The following is a 17,749-nucleotide window of genomic DNA, read 5'->3' as shown; positions in this document are numbered from 1 at the left end:
CGCCCACCATAGGAAAGACCTTAGTCTTTATAGATACAAAGAATACATACGTCACAGTTCATCTCCTTACTCACGTACATAATCCATACCCCTTTCACGTGCTATAAGCATGAACCTTAAAATCCCATTGGATAGTTTCTGTCTCCTTGTCACATTAAGACAGCCTCTATCCTACGTGTCACAAATGCTGCATGCTCTTAGCTCATGTCCCTCTACCCATATGCAAACGGCTGCAATAAAACTAGCTTGTTTTGCTTTTCTAGTTTCCAAGAATAACCTGTTTTCTAAGTTTGCTCCTGAAGAGAGATACCTCTTCAGGGTATGCAGATTGATCTACCTACATTCTTTAGGATCATAAAACTTCCCTTTTCCCAGTTTGAAATGATTTTACTTTTAACAGATTATACAAACATTGATTCTAACAATTATACCTTCGATTCTAATACAATAGAATTATAGTAAAATACCAGTAAATGTGAATCTCTCATTATCATTTCTGTGTTCATTTAACATATATAAAAAACCACTTTTTCCATTTAACTAATCACATTCATTTCTAACCTCTGATCTCTTTTATTTCCCTTAGGCATCCCATATAGTTGGTTCTAACCAAAAACAAAGTTATAAAGTATATGGCTTCTGTCACGTTGGCCCTTTAGTGACAAGATCTTAAAGATGTTTATCTTTGCTTGCCTGCATAATCACTGACAAGCTTCTAACATGCACTTTTGACCTACTGCTAACATGCAGTCCTGCTAGTCACTTATACAGAAACCCCATTTTGATTCTTAGAAATCTTTGGTTCATACAACTTAATATTTCTTGATCAAATACAATTTATAGACATTCTACTCCGTTCCCACACTTCCACTTTGCATTCTTCTAATGAAGACTCAGTTCATCTGGTACCTGTCTTGCTTGTCCTTTTGATGGGCTGATGGTAGATTTTCTGTAGAGGTGCATTTAGCACATGTTGATTGTTCCTTGTGTGCTTCATGAGAGACTCTTTAAAAAATATGTATTTTCTACATTGAGTTTAATTCTGTCTCAGTGATCACTCTTCTTGTTTTGCAAAGCGTTCTGAAGGATTTTCTGAATTGCCTGGCATGCCCTGTCCGTTACAGCCACACAATCTGGTGTTCTTCAGTATTATTCTGAATCAGACCATCAGTCCATCAAACTCAGTATTTTCTGCTCAGGCTCCGAATCTCAGTCAAGAGTCTTTTATATAAACTAACAGGAGATGCTGGGGATTGAACCAGGGACCTTTTGCGTGACAAGCAGATTCTTAGCCAGTGAGCCATAAGCATAAGCATAAGCATTTTATTGTCATTGTGCGTGCACAACGAAATTTACAGCAGCATTCCATTCCTCGATACGCACAATTCCAGACTCATACCCCATCCTCACTTTCCCCTTCCTCCACCCATCCCTACACAGCCCCAAACACATCAACACGAAGCCGCGGAGTTCAGCATAGCCACAGCTCTAGAGTAGAAGCTGTCTCTAAGCCTCTTTGTCCTAGTTTTGAGAGACCTGTATCATCTGCCGGATGGTGACAGTTCAAAAAGAGAGTGTGCTGGATGAGACGGGTCTCTTAGAATATTTTGGGGTTTTCTTTAGGCTTTGGGAATTATAGAGTTCTTCCCAGGAGGGGAGAGGGCAGCCGATAATCCTCTGTGCAGTAGTGATCACCCTTTGGAGCACCTTCCTATCTGCCACTGTGCAACTGGAGAACCATACACAGATGCAGTAGGTTAAGACACTCTCCATAGCACAGCGGTAAAAGGACACCAGGAGTTTTCCATTCAGTTGTTGTTTCCTTAAAAGTCTCAGATAGTACAGTCTTTGCCTGGCCTTCTTAACCACCGCAGCAGTCTGTACGCCCCAGGTCAGGTCCTCTTTAATCATGACGCCCAGAAATTTGAAACTAGCCGCCCACTCTACTTGATCTCCATTTATAGTCAAGGGCTGAATTTCTGAGCTGTTCCTTCTATAGCCTGTCCCCTTGACTTGTGAGGAAAGGACCCTGTTCAGTTATACCAGGGGTCTTCAAACTATGGCCCTCCAGATGTTCATAGACTACAATTCCCATGAGCCCTACCACTTGGCCATGCTGGCAGGGGCTGATGGGAATTGTAGTCCATGAACATCTGGAGGGCCATAGTTTGAAGACCCCTGAGTTATACTTTAGAACCCAAGCATGGTTCATTACCTTAAATATATTTGACTCCTGAGGCTAAACAAACTATTTACCAAACCATATATGTCTGAAATATTTGGAATTCATATGCCCTCCCCCCCCTTTATTTTCTGTACAGATGGCTGTAATAGTTTTTTTTAAAACAAAGTTTCAGTCGTCCCATGCCAGTGCTAACTTTCTAATTAATTGTCTCGATTCTGCGTGGGAAGCCTTGACTAGTGAACATTCAGGCTTTTGAAAGGTCCTGGATGCTTAGAAGACAAGAGGTGGTTTATGGCAGTTGGGAAGGGTCGGAGAAGAGGGAAGGAGACTATGAGCCCTGAGCAAGCTCTAAAAAGCTAAAAGGATGCCTTGTCCACCACCATGCTGTGGCCGGTGGAGTGTGCAACCCAGATCTGCAGCCTTGAATGTGTGGTATTTGATGTTACCGTGTTTCCCCGAAAATAAGACAGTGTCTTATATTAATTTTTGCTATGTCTTCTTTTCAGGGGATGTCTTATTTTTCTGTGTTCTGTTCGTTGGGCATGCTTCCAAACAAAATTTTTGCTATGTCTGACTTTCAGGGGATGCCTTATATTTTGCACTTCAGCAAAACCTCTACTACGTCTCATTTTCAGGGGATGTCTTATATTCGGGGAAACAGGGTATATGCAGAGCAAGAAAAAAGCCATAGAAGGCAGTGGAGTGTGGAAATTTGTGGAAAGAAAGAGTAACAGACCAAAGAGCTTAGAAATGCCAGAAGAACCAACTTGGAGAGAAGGCACATCAGCACCAGTGAACTCCATTATCTCCCTCAGGGTGGGTGGGTATAGGTTTTTAAGTACTTGATTAGTCAGGATCCCCCCTCTTCCACATGAGTGGTGGACTCTTTTATCTGGTGAACTGGATTTGTTTCTCTGCTCCTCCACATGAAGCCTGCTTGGGGACCTTGGGCCAGTTACAGTTCTCTCAGAAGTTTCTCAGCCTCACCTACCTCACAAGATTATTTCTCTTGTTGAATAACTCTGGCTCATTCCGCACATGCAGAATAATGCACTTTCAAACTGCATTCAGTGCTCTTTGAAGCTGTGCGGAATGGCAAAATCCACTTGCAAACAGTTGTGAAAGTGGTTTGAGAACACATTATTTTGCGTGTGCGGAAGGGGCCTCTGATTCTGTTTTTTTGTGAAGAGGTTGCAAGCTTTGTTATGGAAATAATTCAGAGCCAGTAATAATATGTATCTGAGGTTAATAATATCTGAGGTTATCCTTTTTGCCTTTTAAATTTTTTATGTTTGTTGTGTTTTGTTGCTGTTGTTCTATGTATGCCAATAAAGGCTTTGCTTTGATTATTGCAAGGATTATTCTTAATAGAATCACTTCTAGGTCTTTTGGGTCCATAACAAGGAAGGGAAAGGAGTTTGTAAGCCCCTTTGAGTCTCCTTACAGGAGAGAAAGGCAAGGTAGAAATCCAAACTCTTCTTTTTAAAAACCTTCATTATTCTTGAGCTTTATTTTGGCCCAGGCAAGGTCGTAAATAGTGTACTCAGAGTATAGATTTCATCATGCAATTGGAAATACCCATGGTTATACTGGCAGCCAAAGTTCTCAGGGGTTTATGACTCTTTTGGGCCACAATAGTCCATAAAGAGCTGCATGCATCTTCTGTTGAGTCTACTGTGACTTCTGATATTTGCATGACGTCTTCATTAATTATAAAAGCAATTGCCAAATCTAATGTTTGGAAAAGTTAAATCCTCTCTGCAGCATTGCCTTTGATCAAAGTAAATGAAGTCAAAAGTATCCTAACTGAAGTGGATTTCTGTCTTAAGGGGCGAAGGGAGCCTTCTTTTCGTGCTGGTGCTCTTGTGTAAAAGTGTTCAATTTTTGCTTTGCCCTAAATTTTTTAATGCCAGGAATTAATCCTGGCCTGTCTTGAAATATATTTCCAGAAATATTGACGCCAAGAGAAAAAGCTCTGTCCTCTGAACTCTTTAATGATTTATTATCATTACAAATACATAATATAGGATATTAAACTTTGCCAAACTATACTTCAAAGTAGTTCTTAAAAATGTTGTTTAGTTTGCAAAGGAATTATGATAATCTAATGTTATAGGTTTTCATACAACACATTTCAGATAAAACTTTGTCCTTTGTTTTCACTCATTCTGAAAAGGAAAAATTCTTCCCAATTTTTTTCAGTATTTTCATTGGAAAAATTGGGTCGAGGAAGAATTCTTGCAGGGAGAAACCATTTTTCCCAAATTTCTGTCTCCCCTTTCCCCCAAAGGTCATCACATCTTTACTCTTACCATATTGCTCCTAACCATGAGCAAAGTAACAATAAAATGTTTTTACAGAAAAAGTCCTGGCAATACCATTGTTCTGCTCCCCAAGCAAACTAAAAACCAGGTGCCTTTCCCTTGGCCAGAACAGAGTGCAAGGCTCACAGACAAATAAGTAGTTCAAAAACGGTTTAATAATATTGAAAGTTTAGGACTCTGACTCCTCCCATGAAGTCTAATAAATCTAATAAAAGAATACTTGCCATGCTGGAAATGTTTGGAGATGGTTTGAAGAACTTGCAGACACCAACTCTTTCCTTAACTGCTTCTAAGGAAGTATGTTCTTCTTGTACTGCTTCTGAGATCTCCCAGTGTCCTCTACTTGGACTCTGTTTCCTTGCAATTCTGTTGAAACTGGATTACTTAAGATATCATGGATCTTTTACACCTTAAACATCTGAGATATTGCTGCCTCCAGCCTGCTCCAGACACCTGAACTAAAAACAAACTGTGACACAGGAACTGCAAACTAACCAATGTATGCTATAGTGCTTTGCCTCTAGGGCTTCTTAAAGGACCAGGGTCTAACTGAGTTCCCTCCCCCAGGACGCTGTACAAAAGGCAACTAAATCCATTCTGACTGAGGCTTAAATAAGGAAGGGTGTCTCTGGGGGTAAGACAACAATAGCTACTTTACTTGACTTCCCACTAACATAGTACATTTCAAATTAGGTAAATCATTTTAAAGAGTGTCCACCTACTCAGAATGTTGCTTGCTTGACTTCTTGCTGAGCTGTTTCCACTCATTCTAGACAAGTTAGTACATTCATGTCAATCTCTGTCTCTTTAAATTTGTTTTGTATACTCATTTCCTGCCATAATCTAAACTTCACATTGAATATCTTTGAGTTCCCATGGATTTTTGTGGGGGAGAGTTTAAGCATGTACTTAGTTAACTCTTCCACTGAAATCAGTGCGATTAATGAATTGTGCCCCTTGTATGGAAATCAGATTATTTTATAATAATTGACTATATGGTACTTTTTTTTGTATGCCAGTAAAGGCTTTGCATTGCATTGCAATTGACTATATGATGATTGTGTATTTGTGTATATATCTCTATCTATATATAATCAGAACTGTGCATTATGGAAAACCCATGTTTCAGGGTAGCAAGGCTGTTCTTGCAACCTGTGATGAGATTTGATGTGCTTGGAAAGGGCATGAGAGAATGATCACTGTTTTAGCTGACTTCATGGCCGTGAAATAGTTTCCGTTATTTTAGCTTCCTCTTTTCTTGCTTCGTTGCAGTTTGGGTTATCAAAAACCTGGTGGTCCACTTTGGAATAGTGACATTCCTGGTGACTCACTTCAGCAGCTGGTGGTACATCGTTGAAGATTTTGTGAGGGAGCGCCAAGAGGCACTTGCTCCTTGGCCAATCATGGGCCTTGGGAGAGTCATTCTTAAACTCGACAGTAAGGTATTTAAAGTTATTTTATTTAACTGCTCCAAAGAAATGCTCTTTGTCTCTCTTTCTAATTACATATGTGTGTTAAATCTATCTATCAGTATTCAATGCACTGTGAGTGGACAGCCTGCCGTGAATGTATGCATACATTAAAATCCTGATCATAATCACACTAATTGGAGTTCCAGGTTATAATGAATTTCTCTACCCATTCAGTTTTCATTGTCTTTGATAAGTAGCAGGTACTGACTGTAAATCAATCAATCAGTCAGGCTGAACCTGAACTGACCCAAACATTTACATTATGTCAACAAACTGTATTTCACCCTAAATCATTTACATAACCAGACTTTCCATTTCACTGTAACAGTTCAGGAAAAGGCAGTTCAGTTCATATTAAAATAGCTATTGTGTTTGACTCCAGTTGAAAAATGAATGGTATTAAAGTACTAACTGAGAAGAACTTCATTGGTTTTCAATCTGCGAAGGCAGCTGCACTCTGTACTTTATAAAAAGGATTTTAAAATTCGTCTATTGCCCTAAAGTGCTCTCGGTTGTCTACCATCCATTCTTCCATCAGGTACATGGGCAAGATGGGACCCTTTTGTTTGCACGATGCAGTGCACTGTAGCAAGCTGTAAAGATAACGTACCTGGCGGAAGGAAGGCAGGTTTGTCTCAAGTATTGTGGCATCTCAAATGAGATATTTTGCTTTTCTTCCTCTCCCTGGTTAAGTTCCTGAATAGCACAACATGGATTTGTGCAAAGTAGCCAGATGCAAAGCAAGTTCAGTTTATCCCCACACTGAAGGGGAGGCAGTAGAGTGTGGGATACGTGAGATTCAAATCACACAGCCTCTGTACAAGACCAACTTTCTAGATCACTAGATCCCACAATTTTGAACAACTGCTAAGTGTGTGCTCTGAAGTGCCAAATTTGATTTTGAACCAAAGCTGCCTGGTTAAAAAGGAAATGGGATCATTTGTTCACACATTTGCTCACACGTTTGCAAAACAAGACTTGATGAAAATTAACATCTTTGATTTACCCTCCACTTTGTTCCAGAACGAATGATCACATATAAAAACAGTAGCATCCATGTCTCAGGTGGTATTTCACACTTTCCACAGGGAAACACAGTGAACTTCAGAAGGAAGTTAGCTGTGGTGAATGTTTGCAGCCCCCCTGGATATTTGCAGGGGTGTCTCTTGACCTACTGCAGTGGTTTTAGGCAAGTTGGTGTTCTCTCAGCTTTGATATTGGCCTGTGTTACAAGACAGTTGAAGGAATTATTGAGGTCAGGTATGTGAATAGTTTTGGAAATAACAACAACAACAAACAGTTGTTATTATTATTATTATCGTTTAATTGATTTCTTAACTGCTCTGCCCCCAAAGGGCTCAAGAACATATTTGCAATGTAGCCTGATATTAGGAGGTGCTTCCAGTGGCCCATTAGAGAATGAAAAGTGACCCAGGAGATATCGATATCTAGGTCTATGTCTATCTAAGTCTATATCTATCCAAAAATTTTAGTAACAGGTTCCCATGGTGGTGGGATTCAAACTGTGGTGTAGCGCCAATGGGGCGGGGCACGACAGGGCCGGGGCGGGGCATTCTGGGGGCGGGGCTATGCCAAGGATGCAGCCGCTGCGCCGGTCCTTGGGCGGGAAATGAATGCACGCAGATGCAGGCTGCCACGCACGCCGGTGCACCTCCTGCTAGACTGCTTAAAGTTCTGCGCTCTACTGCTGAGAGGAGGGGCATAACTAAGGCAAAAATCACGTGGCAAAATCACCAATTAGTAACCCCCTCTCGGCACACACAAATAATTAGTAACCTACTCTCGGGAACCTGTGAGAACCTGCTGGATCCCACCTCTGATCTTGACCTATATCTCTAGGTAGGTAGGTAGGTAGGTAGGTAGGTCGGTCGGGCGGGCGGGCGGGCGGACGGACGGACGGATGGATGGATTCCAGTAGCATCTTAGAGACAAAAGGATTTTTCAGGGTATGAGCTTCAGACAAAGGGACTCTTGGAAACTCATACCGTGACAAATCTTGTTTGTCTCTGCAACTGGACTTGAATCTAGCTGTTCTCCGTTCATATATGTTGCTCTGCCTATATACCATTTAGAGGACAGTGTTCCCATTTATGGATGCTGAGCAGGGCTGAAGCACGGAAAGAAATGCCTATCCCAACGTCAGTCAGTGGCTCAGAATTCTTAAGCAAGAATCATAAAGCACTTCTAGTCATGTGTAGAGTGATTTCTCCTCAGTGCTGACCAGTGGCAATCTCCCTGCCCTCCACATACTTAAAAAGCACAGTTTACAGACTGATGGTGCAAGACACACAGATGAAAACCCCAGCATCCCTTTCAGTAGAAAGCATGGATTCCATCAGCAAACTGAAATCAGGAAACATGTATGTTCTGTGTCCCTTTAACTTCTTTTTTCCCTTCACCTCTTCTTAAAAACAAGTCTCTTTTTGTAGTTTCACCCAGTTAATTTTGTGCCAGGACCTCAAAAGCGGCTTAGCCTGCGACTTTGTTTTTTAGCAGCAGGGCTGAGAAAAGAAATGAGAAGGCCTTTCTGAGGCAGGGCTGTGTGTGCGTTTTTCCTCCCCACATGATACTTGCATGCTGGAAAACAAGCACAGCAAGAACGTTCCATTTGTCTCTGGACTTAGAACAAAATGCAGTTACTATGCAATGTTTTATGCCAGTTTTTCTTTCTGAACTTGAAGGGTGAGGGGATCAAAATCCACTGTTCTTAGATGTCTCCATCTTCAGCATGTGTCCTGTGGAAGGCTTTTATGGCTGGAATCAACTGGCTGTTGTGGGTTTTCTGGGCTGTGTGACCGTGGTCTGGTAGTTTTTGCTCCTAACGTTCCATCAGCATCTGTGGCTGGCATCTTCAGAGGCATGTGCCTTGGAAAGTCAGGTCAGTATTGTATACTAAGACTGGCAGCAGCTCTCTGGGGTCTCAGGCAGAGATCGTTCACATTACCCACTGCTTGGCTCTTTGTAACAGTAAGGAGATGTGTTCTGTTCCCCAAGTAAAATATTCTAGGTGCCAGAACAGAGTGGGATACTCAAGCGAAGGTGCAACAGTTAAAAAAGAAGAGGTTTATTGCTTAGAAGAATTAAGACCCTAGCTCCTCCCAGGGTCTGACTAAAATAAAGTACTTGCTTGACTGGAACAGCTTGAAGCTTGAGACTTTGATCCTTGCTTGACTTCTTCCAAGAAAGTCCATTTTGTCAGTTCTTTCTTTTGGTTCCTTCAGTGTCCTCCATCTGGGCCTCGCTTTCTGTAACACCTTAACTTAATGCCCTATACCAGTGGTTCTCACCCTTCTAAATGCCGCGACATTTGAATACTGTTCCTCGTGTTGTGGTGACCCCCAACCCTAACATTTATCCATTTTACAGATGGAGAACACTGATGCAGAGAGTCTTAGGCTACCCCTGTGAAAGGGTCGTTCGACCCCCAAAGGGGTCGCGACCCATAGGTTGAGAACTTCTCTACACTATACACCTTAGACTATACACCTTAGATGTAACAGGTATTACAGCCTTCCAGCTCCACTGGCACCTTAGACTATAACCAACTGAACAGGAGCACTACTGTGTAATAAAAAGAAGACTGTAAGGCTGTTGCCTCTAGGGGGCTACTTAGAGGGACAGGGTCTAACTAAAGTTCCCTCCCATAGAACACTATACAAATGAACTGAACCCATTGTAACTAAAGGAACAACTGAGACTTAATAAGAAATAGCAAGAGCTTCTCCTCCTAGAGTGCCAAATAAATGCAGATGCGCGTCTCAGATTAATCCACCCTTTATTAGTGGTGAGGAAAATTTCTAACCCTACTGTTGCCATACGTTTTCTTCTTGAAGATTACAATGCTCATACAACACGTATGGTAGCTCTGTACCTGACAACCATTTTAAAGTGCTAACTTATTCCCATTTTATCACTTTTAACTGTATTTTTTTAAAAAATACTACACCAGTACACTAAACCAAATTGGTTCATTATTATTTGGCACAGAATCAAATTTTTAAATATTAAATATGATACACAAAACAAATGTAGAACTTCTTATAAAAGATAGGTATCTTTTCCAATCTAACTGATACACACTGTCTAATATTTAGGCAGGGTAGGATACCTATTGTTGTATTTTGTTTTTAACTTGCTAATCAGATCTATTTATATTGCAATTTTATATTAGATTGTATTTTTACATTGATGTGTAGGGGTATTTACTGTCATTTGCTCTGGCTATTTCTTTTTTAAAAAAATCTGAAGTGATCTGAACCCCTTGAAGTCAACCATCAAGCTATGTGGACTATTTCCTTGCTATTGAATTATACCTGAGACTGCAGAATGTGTCTGTGTAAACTTTGATCTACCTATGCCTATTAAAGGTTAATAAAGATAAAGATAAAGAAAGCAAGAGCTTCTCTGGGGGCATGACAAGATGCCAGGGATCCAACTTGTCATCTTCTGCATACTGAGCAGATGCTCTACCACTGGTCCGTTTCCCCTCTCCTACTCGAAGGCTCCTCATACTGAATCAGATCCCTGGTCCATCAAGGCCAGTACTGTCTACTCAGACAGGCAGCAGCTCTCCGGATGCTGGGGAGCCCACTAAATAGTTGAGGAAGCATTTTGCATGGGGCGGGTGCATCTGGCAGATTCTCCGCAGGTGCATGCCCAGCAAGCATTTGACCAACATGCACCTGCCTTTCTCAATATTCAGCGCGCGCCATTCCTTTTCATGGACGGCGTGTGGCAGAAGTGTGTTTGTGTGTATGCGCACGGCAGATGTTTGAGAAAGCCGCACAAGCTGAACTTCTAGCTGAACACAGGACTCACTGGAAGTCAAGCGCAAAGCGTGAGTGCATGTTGCCTGATTTCTAAGGCTGCTTGAAAAGCGACCCTGCAGCGTACTGTGGAAGAACTCGCAGTTAGTTGCTTTCAAGGTGCTGCACACGTCTCCTTTCAAGCTCATCTCTAAAGTAGATTTCTGTGCTTTCCTGTTCAATTGCCTAGGGTTAGGGTCAATTGCCTCAGGGGATGATGGGAACTGTAGTCCATAACATCTGGAGGGCCACGAGTTTGACACCTGTGGCCTAGGCTAAGCGTAGGCAGCTTCTGCATGGCATCCAGTTGTTCCAGAAACGCTTCCTCGGTGATTCGCATGTGGCAGCGTGCTGTGTTCGTTGTGAAGGGCTGGGCGGGGCGGGGTAATCGACACTGCTCATGTACAGGCATTCTGTCCTTGCTCTGAGCTGACTGCATGTTGCATATTTCATGAGTCTTGAAGGAGACTGTTGTGCTGGAAGCTCTTTTGTAACTGTTCTCTTTCTAGACCATCCAGTCTGGTGGGATCTCTGCCTCTTCTTTTCCTACCCTTCCCAAGTCTTTACGGTGGCCTAACCATTTCCCCGTGTGAGTCAACTTCTTTTGGGCTGTATGTGTAAGTAGGCGAAGAGCTGGTTTTTATGCCCCTTTTTTGGCTCTTAACATCTGGACCCTCTTTCATCTAATGGGACTTGCCGTTCCCTCCCTCTTGGGGAGGATTTAAAATTGGGGTTTGTTGGACGCCTCTCATTATTTTTACTGCTGTTTTTTAACGTTTTAGTAATTATATTTATAACAGTATTGGGTTTTTATGCTGTACACCGCCCGGAGCCCCTCGGGGATGGGGCGGTATAAAAGTCTAAATAATAAATAAATAAAATACCCCACTTTTCTCTACCTTTAAGGAGTTTCAAAGTGACTCATAATCACTTTCCCTTCCTCTCCCCTCCACAGGTAGCTTGTGAGGTCTGTGGGGCTGAGAGAGTTCTGAGAAACTATAACTAGCCAAAGGTCACCCAGCAGGCTTCATGTGGAGGAGTGGATGAACAAACCCAGCTTTCCAGATTAGAGTCTGCCACTCGTATGGAAGAGTAGGGAATCAAACCCAGTTCTCCTGATTGAAACCAGCCTCTCTTAACTTTCCAGCAGGTCAGATAGTCTGAACTGGTGACACACAGACTATTTCTTTTCTGGCTAGAATCTTCACACTTTGGAGCCAGCATAGTTTAGTGCTTATAGTGCTGGCCTAGGACCGTGGTGGCGAACCTATGGCACTCCAGATGTTCATGGATTACAATTCCCATCAACCCCTGCCAGCATGGCCAATTGGCCATGCTGGCAGGGGCTGATGGGAATTGTAGTCCATGAACATCTGGAGTGCCATAGGTTCGCCACCACTGGCCTAGGATCTGGAAGACCCAGGTTCAAATCACCATACCATAGAAGCTCACTGAGTGGCCTTGAGCTAGCCACATACTCTCAGCCTAACCTACCTTGCAGGATAGTTGTGAGGATAAAATGAATAAGAGTGGAATTATGCAAGCCATTTTGGATCTCTGTTGGGGAGAGGCAGGGTATAAGTGAAGTAAATAAGTAAAATAAACGTGGCTCCAGCTTTTGGCATTTCAAGCACTGTTCCACATTGATGCTACTGTGGACTATTAATTAATTACTTAATTGATTGATTAATTGATTATATTTATATACCGCCCTCCCCCAAAGGCTCAGCACGGTTTCCATCAGTGATAAAATAATTTAAAACATATCATGATACATAAATTACATAAAATAATACATAAAATACTAAAACTACAGATGGCTTCAGCCCCTCCTTCCCCCTTTATGTACCCACGGGAGGCCAGATGTTCTTTATGGCGGAGTTGACATCATCCCGGCTGGCCAAACGCCTGGCGGAACAGGTCCGTTTTGCAGGCCCTGCGGAAACTTTGTAAGTCCCACAGGGCCCTGATCTCACCTGGGAGCCTGTTCCACCAGGTAGGGGCCAGAGCCGTAAAAGCCCTGGCCCTTGTAGAGGCCAGCCGGATTGTCTTGGGGCCAGGGATCACCAGTAGGTCCGCCTCCGATGAGCCTAAAAAGCCTATGTGCCTAAAAAGCTAAATTACAGAATTAATCCGATTTTTTTTCAAACTGGTGACCTTTGCCTAGATTTTGCACAATTTTTGCTAGCCATGGGAAGACAAAAGAAGTTATGCAAAATATTAAGGGCTGCTGGAAACGCTGTGCAGTTGTTAGGGATGTGATTCTCAGATTGCTGAGTTCTGTACCTGCTCTTTCATTCTTGGTTTGCAAAGGATTGCTGAGGTCCATCTTGGCTGGCTACTCTGGTCCTAATTAGTGTAGGGATTCCCTCTAGGAAAGGTGTCGCTCTGAAAGACCAGGGACAGTGCAAACTCATGGACAAGGTTTGGGTAAAGTAATAAATGCCAGGGACATTGATAGCATCGTACCTTTTATTGTTAATTGATTGGTCAGCAGTTGTGTTCTGTCCTTAAAGTCCAAATCCAAATCATTTCAAATTCAAATCATTTATTTATGGTCAACGACCAGAACACCAGTAGCAAAAATGCACAATTCAGCAGTAATGAAACACAGGTCAAAGATAATACATAGTCTATATTGCTGACAGAGAGGATGTTCACAGGAATTAAATAATTTATATAAATTTTTTTCAGTAACTTACGTTTGAGATCTCGTGTCCTTAAAGTCATGAACAAACCCTTAACAATCCATCTTTAAGCACTACAGTTTCCTTGCCTATAGTACACTTACAAGGCAAAACCTGAAAAAAAAGCCATATTGCCTTTTTTTCAGGTTTTTCATTCACCGATACCGCCCCCCCTCCCCCCGGTGTATTTGGAAAAGCCGAATACACCTGGTGTCGAAAAAGCCGAACAGCAGCTTTTGTGATCTTCCCTCTGCCGTTTCCCAGCCCCTTTGTGAGCTTGGGAGTCAAGTGGTGGTGGGAAGCAGAAAGAGAGCCCTGGGCTGCACCAGGCAAGCCCAGCGCGGCGTAGAGCTCTCTCCCCCACGGATGCTTTTCCAAGCCCTCCGAGGCTTAGGAATTGTCAGTGGGGGAGGGAATGAACTCCATGCCGCTCTGAGCAGTTCTCAACACCCCCCCCCCCTTTTACTGAAATACTTGGGTTAAAAAAATCTGAAAAAATCGACAGGGCATAAATAATACAAAGGAAAACAACAGGTTTGGCAAAACCCCCAAAATGACAGCCCAATGCAAGGAATAGTGCAAATAAATTCGTGATAGCTATATTCTAGTCACAACTATAAATATCCTTATAACTTCACAACATACAGATATACAGGTAAGTTAAGCAAGGACATTCATCTATATCAGCCGAATATAACTGGACGTCTCATTATAAGGAGAATTCGCATCAAGTCTATGTATGGTGAAGCAACCATAAGCTCACCACACCGCCAAGTTGTGACTAGAATATAGCTATCACGAATTTATTTGCACTATTCCTTGCATTGGGTTGTCATTTTTGGGTTTTTGCCAAACCTGTTGCTTTCCTTTAAAAAAATCTGAAGCTGAAATTTATGGAACACAAAAATGTTGTTCTCATTCCTGCTTGGAGGAGAGACTGTCAAAGAAGTCCAGGGTTGCTATGTAGAGGCAGGCAGTGGCAAACCACTTCTGATTGTTTCATGTTTGAAGGCCTTGTGGAGTCCCGATAAGTTGTTTGTGACTTGATGGTGTCCTTGGTCGCTTCACATTCTATTTTGGGGGCCATATGTATTCCTTGGAAACATGTCATGGTGCCATCAAGGAGAAGGAACACTGTGGACCCTTAAGCTTCGTTCGTCCTGTTGGTTAATGATGGGACCTTGGTTTTTTCCCTTTGGTTCCCCATTGTAGCCTCTCTGTGCAGTGGTTTGTCTCCCCAAACCCTGAGATTCTTATTGAGTGCAGAATCTTTCCTGTTGTGGAAGGTTGAACCCTCTAAAGCAGGGGTCCCCAGCCTTTTTGAGCTTGTGAGCATCTTTGGAATTCCAAAACAGGGGCCCCTTCCGCACATGCAAAATAATGCGTTTTCAAACCACTTTCACAACTGTTTGCAAGTGGATTTTGCCATTCCGCACAGCTTCAAAGAGCATTGAAAGCAGTTTGAAAGTGCATTATTCTGCAAGTGCAGAATGAGCCAGGGTGTTGGGTTCAACCACAAAATGGCTGCCGCAGGAGGCAAAGCAAACCGCACAGTGGATCAGGAGGGGTCATTTAAAAGTATTGGGCAAGTGCCCCATTTGGACCCATCTGGTCTCTAAAAACACCTGAGGGGGTTCTGGGAAAGATGTCAGCAGGTGCCATGGTGCCCACAGGCACTGTGTTGGGGACCCCTGCTCCAAAGAGTGACATCTGCACAGTCTTTGAGTCAGTTTGGCAACTGTAAATAATCATTTTGGCTATCAACCATGGTCAGATCTCCGCTCAAAAGACACCAGTGTCAACTAGCAATACTTTTGTTACTTGGTAGTACAGTGTGTGTGTGTGTGTGTGTGTGTGTGTGTGAACTTTCTCAGGATCATGCATTTTTTTCTGGCTGGAAACGAATATCTTTTATGATTTCTCCCACTCCCTTCCTGCTGTGATGAACCTCAGAGTCTGGAATGGATTCATTTCACTCCTTGGAAAACTTTGTGTGTGTTTTTGCCCTCTTTTGGCCCTGTTGATGACATTCTTCAATAATCCTTCACTGTCTTGTCTTTTTCTCTTCTCTCCGTTTCCCTCCTTTCCCCATCCTAGCTGTGGCATTGGCTTAATAAGAAGGTAAATGGCAGACAGACTGTGATTCCAGTTGACAGATTTTCTCAGCATGAATGGGGGTGGGTGGGGTGTTTTCGTTGTGTCTCATTTTTAGTAACATGATTTGCTCTTGATTTATTTCACAGCTGTTTTCTTGTTTCAAATTGTGACATAAGCTACTGAAGGTCATTCTTTTTGGAAGAACCATAGTGTAGTCCACGAAATGCTCCATACAGGGAGACTGGGGGACTGTCTGGCCACACTCAGTGATGAATGTTCAAATTTGGGTCCAGTTGTGAGTTTTAGTTCCGCTTAGTTTGCATTTGCATCCAACACAAACATTGATCTTAACGTCACGGGTTCCCCCCTTTTTTAGAATGACTTCCATATTGATGAAGCTGAGGAATGGATTTATAAAGCTGTGCAGAAACTCTCATAGCTCTTCAGTATGACCCCTCTGTGCAGGAGTCGCGCAGGGCAGATCTATACGCATGAATTTGATTTTTTGTATCATGCCTTTCCTTCCATGTGTGAAAGGTCAGCACAGTCCACCGCTTCCTTCCCCCCTCGGCCGCCCATTGTGCATTGTCAGTGGAAAACATGGGGTTGGAATCGTCCGCTAGCCAGTAAATGAGTCTGCGGCTTCTGGGTAGGAAGTATTCTCAAACAAGGTGGGGGTGATATCTTTCCATGTAGTGACAGCTATTTGAGAATTAGGAATGGTCCACTATCGTTCCATGGGAATGTCAACTCAATGCATGGCAGCTGTGAAAAAGGCAAACTCTATGATGGGGATAATTAGGAAAGGAATCGAGAATAAAACTGCAAGGATTGTCATGCCCTTATATAAAGCAGTGGTGCGACCGCTGGTGCGACTGTGTTCAGTTCTGGTCGCCACATCTCAAAAAGGATATCGAAGAGATAGAAAAAGTGCAGAGAACAGCAATGAGGATGATTGAGGGACTGGAGCACCTTCCTTATGAGGAGAGGCTGCAGCGTTTGGGACTCTTTAGTTTGGAGAGGAGACGTCTGAGGGGGGATATGATTGAAGTCTATAAAATTATGCATGGGGTAGAAAATGTTGACAGAGAGAAATTTTTCTCTCTTTCTCATAATACTAGAACCAGGGGGCATTCACTGAAGATGCTGGGGGGAAAAATTAGGACTAATAAAAGGAAACACTTCTTCACGCAACGTGTGATTGGTGTTTGGAATACGCTGCCACAGGAGGTGGTGATGGCCACTAACCTGGATAGCTTTAAAAAGGGCTTAGACAGATTTATAGAGGAGAAGTCGATTCATGGCTACCAATCTTGATCCTCTTTGATCTTAGATTGCAAATGCCTTAACAGACTAGGTGATCGGGAGCAACACCGCAGAAGGCCATTGCTTTCACATCCTGCATGTGAGCTCCCAAAGGCACCTGGTGGGCCACTGCGAGTAGCAGAGAGCTGGACTAGATGGACTCTGGTCTGATCCAGCAGGCTAGTTCTTATGTTCTTAATGTCTTGTTGAACCTGGGGTACTTTCGGAATCTTGAGAAAAAATAATACTCGGCAATACGAAGTTGCTGCCACGGAAGGGCGGGCAGACCTATGACAGGGGAAGCTTCTCAGACCAGCGGTTCCTGCACTTTTTAAGGCCTCTGGAGGAAGTGAAGAGTTTTCTTCTCTGAATGGCCAAGGGGAGAAGTTTCCAAGCCTAGGGTATATATTTGTGGCATTCCTGGCCAGGATGCTCTCAGGATCGGCCCTTTGGTCATTGTAGTGTAGTGGTTAAGAACGGAGGACTAATCTGGAGAACCGGGTTTGATTCTTCACTGCTCACGTGAGTGGCAGACTCTAGTCTGGTCAACCAGGTTTGTTTCCCCACTGCTCCCCAGGAAGCCTGCTGGGTGACCTGCAGCTACTCGCAGTACTCTCAGAATTCTCTCAGCCCCGCCTACCTCACAAGGTGTCTGTCATAGACAGAGGGAGGGAAGGAATTTGTAAACCACTTTGAGATAAATCTGAACTCTTCTTCTTCTTCTTCTTCTTCTTCTTCTTCTTCTTCTTCTTCTTCTTCTTCTTCTTCTTCTTCTTCTTCTTCTTCTTCTTCTTCTTCTTCTTCTTCTTCTTCTTCTTCTTCTTCTTCTTCTTCTTCTTCTTCTTCTTCTTCT

At 42.8% G+C, this 17,749-nt stretch overlaps 1 protein-coding gene across 2 annotated transcripts in view; it reads left to right on the top strand.

The window, feature by feature from the left end:
- Window positions 1–17,749, top strand: part of TMEM245 (transmembrane protein 245) — an 83,492-nt gene that overhangs the window by 13,931 nt on the left and 51,812 nt on the right. The window contains exons 6-7 of one of the 2 annotated variants that reach the window (XM_048510911.1): window positions 5,782–5,951; window positions 15,592–15,615. In XM_048510911.1, coding sequence (XP_048366868.1) covers window positions 5,782–5,951; window positions 15,592–15,615 — 194 coding nt within the window. The remainder of the gene's footprint in view (window positions 1–5,781; window positions 5,952–15,591; window positions 15,616–17,749) is intronic. The other variant, XM_048510912.1, reaches the window with a different exon arrangement.

Source organism: Sphaerodactylus townsendi, linkage group LG11 (assembly GCF_021028975.2).
Source record: "Sphaerodactylus townsendi isolate TG3544 linkage group LG11, MPM_Stown_v2.3, whole genome shotgun sequence".
NCBI lineage: Eukaryota > Metazoa > Chordata > Lepidosauria > Squamata > Sphaerodactylidae > Sphaerodactylus > Sphaerodactylus townsendi.
This window is presented reverse-complemented; position numbering and strand designations above follow the sequence as displayed.